The sequence below is a fragment of the Uloborus diversus genome, chromosome 9 (genome assembly GCF_026930045.1).
Source record: "Uloborus diversus isolate 005 chromosome 9, Udiv.v.3.1, whole genome shotgun sequence".
Taxonomy (NCBI): domain Eukaryota; kingdom Metazoa; phylum Arthropoda; class Arachnida; order Araneae; family Uloboridae; genus Uloborus; species Uloborus diversus.
The window spans coordinates 72,478,666-72,486,489 of record NC_072739.1 but is presented as its reverse complement, the minus strand read 5'-3'; the positions used below and the strand labels follow the sequence as shown (position 1 = coordinate 72,486,489).

Genomic DNA, 7,824 nt, shown 5'->3' with positions numbered 1-7,824 from the left:
AATAAAAAATGAAATATGTCAAAAAAAAAAAAAAAAACTACATTTTTTTTTATTAGCATCACGACGCGATCACTTCACGGCGCATTTTCATTATGTTTCGCCAAATAAATCGAAACAACAAAGCACAGCTTTTCAAATGTTGCCAACACAAGATTGTTGAAGCTTAAAATTTAATTTATAACATTTATAGAGAACGGGGCTTTAAACAATATTTAGTAGAAAAGTTAGTTAGAAAACTTTCACTAAAATGAAAAATGATCCATCAAATAATTAAATTGAAAAATCTACAGCTTGAATTCACCACCTTTCTGTCATTTAAGTATTTAGCCAGAGAGTTAAACATTCAACCCTTTCTTTGGGGGTAAAACATAGGCTTCATAAATTTGTGATGTAAATGTTATTTCAAAGGAATAAAAAAAAAGAAAAAAAAAAGCACATTTTACGATGTACGTTATGATAATTCCCCTAGGAAATATAGAAATTGCAGATAGATTTTGAGAACTATTGGTTTTGCAATTTGTTAAATTGTCGTCAAATTTGTAGATGCCAAACATCAAGAGTTAAGAGTCTCCGGCCATGCTGACAGTGGCAGAAACAGACGATTATTATCCAAAATTGGCGATCGTGCCAAGTCATCTGTTACCGATATATCTTCAAAACTACTTGTAAGAAAACCAAAGCTTTTTGGGCTTTCTGTTTTAAGATTTCGAGTTGCTTGTTTATATATAGGCTGAACTATAGTCCCAACAAAGTAATGAATGCGATTAGAATATTTTCACAGCGATTTTGTGATATATTATATGAAACTACGGATATGAATAACTGATAATCTTTATAATGTAAAAAGAAAAAATGACACTTCAATATTTATTGGTTTGGAAATATTTATTTAACATAAACGTAAAACACATTGTGTACTTCAAAAATGATTGGAATATGAGTACAGATGTCCGTCTTTTGCGGATATTTTACGTTAGGCGGCAGGGTTCCCAATAGGGACGGGAAAATGGGTGGGCGAATCTCGCCACTTGCTAAAAGTTGAGTGAGATTTGAAAAAACTGAGTGAGAAAATTTATTTAAAGAATTTTTTATTCCATAAAAATTACAAAGTTCCACATTTACATAGTAAGGATTTAGCACCGCCTATTTTTGCGTTCATTAAATTTAGTGGCAGCTACATCATATGGAAAGTTCTCCAAGTCTACACCTGCATCAGATATGCGTATTAAATTGCTGAGCGTTTTTGGAGCAAGTCTATTTCGAAACTTATTTTTGATTCTATTTTGGGTACTAAAGGATCTCTCAACAGAGGCTGAACTTATGGGTATCACCAAATAAATTTCCATTAATGTTGATGTGTTCGGGTATGTATTTTTGTATTTTCGCGGAAACAGTTCTGCCACTTCACTTAGGTTTAAATCTTTGTAACTATGCTTCAGCATAACAGAAACATCTTCATATTCTTCAATCAGTTTTTCGCAATTTACGTAAGTAACAAAATGGTTTCCTAACGATAGCACTTTTGCTTTCATCTCTTCATTGTTAGCAGATTTTAATAAAAAAGGGTCAAAGGCGCTAAAGATTTGAATAATATTCATAGATTCTTCTGGGGATCTTCTATCCATACTTTCTTTAATTGAATTTATTAATGATATTTTAGTGGCAGTGAGCTGATCCAGTGAGGAAGCTGAAATTATCTTTTTATTAATCGTTGAGTAATAACCTTCGCTAGCACCTTCCATTTCTTCCCTATCATTTTCTTCATTTACGATAATATTGTGAATGAATCGCTTTTCATTCACGCCTGGACTGTGTTTTAAATTTTCTAAGTGTATTCCTGCAGCATGAATTTTGGGCACGACAATAGATAAATCTGCTGAATCTGATTGAAATGCTTTCGAAAGATTAGTAAGTATTGGTAGTATATCGTTCAAAATGTGTGTTATGCACACAAACCTAATATGTCTTACGGATCTCAATAGTCCAGGTGCTGTTGGGTCATTTCTCTCCGTTTGCGAGTCCAAATAGACCATGAGCGAGTCCAAAGTTTTATATAGAACTTCTACAGCTTTATGTAGCGACAACCAGCGAATAGAGTGAAATGTTACATATTTCACTACCGTTTCACTTACTAATTTTTGAACAGCTGCTAACTTTGCTGATCGGACAGCTGAAGCATTGAAGTATGCGAATATTGCTCTGACTGTATCGCTATAAGAACGAATGCTCTGTAAATTTTTGACAGCATCCTGCATAACAAGAGCCAGTCTGTGAGCTGTACAATGTATTGCAATTATACAGGGATTTACCTCTTTCAAACGAGCAATCAAGCCTGCATTTTTTCCCAACATAACTCGCGCACCATCGCAGCCCAACGCAACCATTTTTGAAATGTTGATTCCTTTTTTATCCAACATTTCTTGAATAGAAAACATTAATGTATCAGCTTTACCATCCTGGATAGAAATATTTTCCAAAAATTCGCATTTTACTTTTCCATTCGTTACATATCTAATGTTAATGCCGAGATGTTTTTCATTGGCCAAATCGCACGTTTCATCACAAATTAATGAGCAAACACCCACTTGTTTCACTTCTTCCAAAAGATTATCCTCAATCACCTCAGCAATGCATGAATGAAGTTCATTCACAGAATCACTGTGTTCATATCTTATTTTGGAATTTTTAACATCACATCCTTGGAGTTTTATGAACTGTTGAAGATTATCAAACAGCGAATTTGGCAATTCATTGGCTGCTACGAACAGCGCGCTTTTTAAACAAGAAATTAAAAATAATTTATTTCTGTTGTCTAAATTTACCGTAGCTACTTGCATATCTTTTTTGCAGGATTCTGCCTCAATGGTTTGCAAATGTTCTTTACACATTTTATGGCGATCCAGAGAAGTTGTTTTATACGAAGTACAACCCTCTGAAACAAAAGTAATTTGAATAAAAATAAACGAATATTCGGATTTATATCTATTTATTACAAAAAGTTTCTGTTAGTGTATCGAAGAAATTCAAACTACGAGTAAACTACCAAATTTACAGCTATAAAATTTAGTACACAGGTTGTCTGAGAATTTATTTATTTATTTATTTTTTTTTTTTTTGTAATATTTATCATTTTAATGACATTTTAACTTTCGGCGGACAGCTTAATATCAAAAAGTAAATAATTTCATTTTCTTAATTTTATTTTTCAGATGCTACATAGTTAAGACTATTAAAATTTAAAATGAAATTTAAGTATACAACACAACTCTACGTATTATTGAATTTTATATTTCTTGGCGTTTTTTTTTATTTATTTAGTTTTTAAATTTGTTTATGGACGTTGTTATTTTAAGGATAATGTAGTTATAAAAAATATTTTTAGGAATTTTTGTTTTTGGATGATTGTTTAACATTAACACTATTTTCTACCTTGACACCAAGTGCGGATCCAGAGTTAAGGTGACGGAGGCATGCTCCCCCCCCCCTTTCATAAAATCAACCAAATACAGCCAAAAATATTATTTTGGAAATTTGAATTTCTAAAAATTCCCCCCTTACACCCCATCTTCTTTCGAATGTTCCTTTTATGCCCCCTCTCCTCCCCACCGCCACTCTCTTCCAACAACAATATCACTAAAAGCAATCACTGGATCCGCCCTTACATGATACACTAATTAACAGAAATAATGTCACAAACTCACAAACAATACATGTACAGTAAAAGCTCGTTCAAGTTAACTGAATTCCTACTTCTATCATTTTTTAAAAATCTTATGGGAACAAATTTCTCCTCTTTAATTTCACGTCGTGTTGGAAACGAGCTAAGAATCAAGCTTAGCAATATTTCAAGCATTCGCAAAATATCCCTGCAAGATGATTCGGCGACTCTCTTTGAAACAGTTGTTTTAAGCTTTAAATACAAAATGTTTTTTTATTTTTCCAAATAATAATAAAATTCAATGATTGAATTAAAATTTTGTAATGTACAAATTTCGTACTCATATAAAAATATTTTTTTTAAAAAAATATATATTATAACTCGTTATTTGCATTTCCTTATCCAAGAATAAGAAAAAAAATTTAGGCCATTGGTATACTGTTAAATTTTTTTTTTTTTCGTTCATAGTTGCAACTTGTATTTTAAAAATAATTTTTTTGAGCGACTTATAAAATATTTACTGATAAAATATTAAATCATTACTTTGGATTTTGGTAAAATTTGGATTTCTTTTGGATTTAAATACAGGACAAATAATTGAGCTTTTACTGTAATTATTAGATGAAAAAATTAATAAATAAAATACTTTGAATTTACCTTTTGCAAATGGATTACGCTTCTTGTGGGCTCGGCAAAGTTTACAAAACATAAGGATAACTCCTTTTTTTTCTTCCGTTTCCAGCCAATCATATATACTTTGCCATTTTGGTTGATATTTGTCAAGCTTTTTCTTTTTTTCCGGTGGCATATTTAATTGATCATTTTCTTTCTCACTATTTTCCATTTTCTTTTTGTTTGAAACATTAGAACTCGCAAGTAGATACTTTTCCATTGCTAAGGATGAGTGAGAATATTTTCCAGGCGAAACATGCACAAAGCACGTTTGCTAAAATGATCTCCCTAGCCACTAGTGGGTGACCATTGACGTGTTGGACAATTGCTTAGTGATCGATGGGCGTACTGGCAAGACAGGTTAGAGGTCATAGGGTCAGAAATCTCTCCTTCGTTTCAAGTGTTTTGGTATTAAAACTGGTTATGAAGAAAAGAGATACGTTGTAGCGAGAGGCTGAAAAATTTGTCAGAACTTTCCGAAATCGCTGATTTAAAGGATTTTTTTTTCTTTTTTCTTTTTGTGGTTATGTGGCCTGATAATTCGCGAGAATCTCGCACTTTGATTAAATATTTATAGGCGCGAGAATGTCTCGCATCAAAATATTTTTTATGCGAGATTTCGTTTGAAAGTGCGAGATTCTCGCGGTCTCGCGCTCTATTGGGAACCCTGGTAGGCGTAAACAGCTTAGTAGCATACATTTTTATTTTGGTTGAGGGTTCGGCTTTGTATTAAAAGTGATGCTGCAATTATAGTACGCTCTTCTGAGTTTAAAAATTTGGCCCTGAAAAGGGACAGAAAAATCAGACACCGAATCCGTTATTAAGACGCAAAACTCAATCTTTATCCCTGAAAACTAAATCAGAGAAAGCTTTGTGATTTCTAATTTTTATCTATTGCCATCTCATATTTATTAACAAACTTAAAATGTTTGTAATTAATTTTAGCAAGATTTTTGAAATAAGCTAAGTCCGCGCGCAAGTGCAGTTGAAATGGCAAATTTGTGATAACCGGGATTTAACGTCGAGTGACGCATCAGCTTAAATTTAGCCATTTTGGATCTGATTTTTCATTGTTGCGCTGCTAGGGTTGCCACAGCAAAGTTCGGGATTTTGTCAAATTTGTTGGTATTTTATGTAATAAACAATTCATGTGTGCCGCAATGATTGCTCACAGTAAACAATCACCAAACGCGATAACTCGTCAGAAAAGACAGCCACTCAAACACGCGCTCCGGCTGATCATAAGCTGATGCGTCGGCTCGTATATATAGGAGCCTTGGATCTAAACGGGTAAAAAGTTCCATAGCAGCTCCTCATAGATTTTGAATTTTCTCATGTTCTTCAATTCATTTTGAAAACAATTTTATCTTTCTTTGATATTGGATTTAATACTAGGCAAGTTAATTTAAAATTGGGGTAGTCAAATGTTTTGAAAACTGTTTACTGATGACTAAAACTTGCCTCGAGTTTAAAACCCATTATCAAGGAAAGTAAAAATTGTTTTCTAAATTAATTGAAGAACATGGGAGAATCCAACATCTATTAGGAACTGCTATGGAACTTGGTACCCGTTTAGATTTAAACTCTTTTGTTGGTGACACCGTCTACCCCGAACCTTATTTAGACCGAACTTGGCTCTTTTCTCACATTTATGTTTTGTTAGGATTCATTTATTTTGAAATTTCTTCCGAAAAAACCAGCGAGATATTCACGTTCTATAAATTATTAAAAATAAGCAAACATTGAAACTGTCATTGATTGGTGGATCAAGGGCTTCCCCTCAGCACCTCTTGCGGTCAGAATGGGACGCATATGAAGTTTTGAATTTTTCTAGAGTTTTTCCATTTAGTTTGGTTATGTTGAAGAGCAGGAATAGTTACATCGGTTTAATACAGAAAAGTCATAAATTGTCAAGGCCTGTTAAGCGTAAGCGAAAATTTAGTGGGGCCATAGTGTAAAATCGAAACTTTTAATTTTAAATTTCAGTAACTTTGTTTTGGCAACTATCGACAAGCAGAAAATACATTGATATAATTTCGACAAACTTGAAAGTGTTAATATCCTTACTTTGTGGGTTTTGACTTGTTTAGAGAAATGTTTTGAAAACGCGTCTGTAACGTTTGCAAGTATTGCTGGTTTTCCATCCGTCTTGCTTAAATTCTCAAAAAACACACATGAGAGACAAGTGAGGCTGTTTCAAAGTGAGCCGAACAGCACACTCAAAAGGAATCATGTCTGAAATCAACATGAATGAACCCCGCTGGGATCAAAACACGTACTGGGGAAGAGCGAAACACTTCTTTGCCATAACTAATCCCCTCAACTTGCTGTGCAGCAACAAGGATTTAGAGCGGTCGAAAGAGATTGTTTTAAAAGTCAGGCGAGGAATGAAAGTGGATCTGACTGAAAACGAAATCTGGCGAGCCAAGCATGTTTACGATTCAGCATACCATCCAGACACGGGCGAAAAGATGATTCTCATTGGACGAATGTCGGCTCAGGTGCCCATGAACATGATCATTACAGGTTGCATGATGACATTTTACAAAACGACGCCGCAAGTTGTGTTTTGGCAATGGATCAATCAGTCCTTCAACGCAGTTGTCAACTACACGAACCGAAGTGGAGATTCTCCGGTTCCTTTAAAGCAGCTGGGGACATCTTATGCTTTGGCGACTTCTGGTGCTCTGACTACAGCGCTCGGATTGAATCGTTTGTCGAAAAGTGCTCCACCCTTGATAGGCCGTTTCGTTCCTTTTTGTGCCGTAGCGGCTGCATTGTGCGTCAACGTTCCCATGATGCGCCTGAAAGAACTGCAAGAAGGTATTCCTGTCGTGGACAAAACCGGGAACAAAGTCGGGACTTCTAAGACTGCTGCCAAATGGGCAATTATGCAAGTAGTTTTGTCTCGAATTGGAATAGCGGTGCCTGGAATGTTAATCCCTCCTGTGATTATGAATACCTTGGAGCAAAAAGGAATTTTGAAGAAATATCCGAGGATGAATGCTCCTCTTCAAGTGGGTCTTTCTGGATTAATTTTAACGTTTGTTGTGCCGCTTTGCTGTGCTCTTTTTCCTCAACGAAGCTTTACATCCGTCGACAGTTTGGAGCCAGAAATACAAGAGTTTGTTTCAAAAGTTAAGCTGCCAGATAAGGTTTTATATTATAACAAAGGACTTTAAGCAATATTTTTGTTAATTAATAAAATTAAACAGTAATAAGTACATTTTTATTGATATGTCATAGTAAGTCTTTTGGCTTCAGTAATTAGTTTTAGCAATTTACTTTTGTATTAAGTCTGCTTTGTTATGTTAGTAGTTTCATTGGTAATTTGGTTCTTTTCTGCGCTTAGCGTCTTTCTAATCTTGGCGATTATTTTTCATTTCATTAATTGAGTATATGTTTGTTCAAAGTTACGTAGAAACTACTTATTTGACAATTCTATACGTTGTTTTGTCGTTTTAAAGAACTTACCAACTTCCATTTTTTTCTTT

At 34.2% G+C, this 7,824-nt stretch overlaps 1 protein-coding gene across 1 annotated transcript; it reads left to right on the top strand.

Annotated features, from left to right (window-relative positions):
- Positions 1–6,561: 6,561 nt before the first annotated feature.
- LOC129229950 (sideroflexin-1-like) lies at positions 6,562–7,512 on the top strand. The gene has a single exon (XM_054864334.1). It carries the CDS (start codon positions 6,562–6,564, stop codon positions 7,510–7,512), a length of 951 nt encoding a protein of 316 aa, XP_054720309.1.
- The last annotated feature ends 312 nt before the right edge of the window (positions 7,513–7,824 follow it).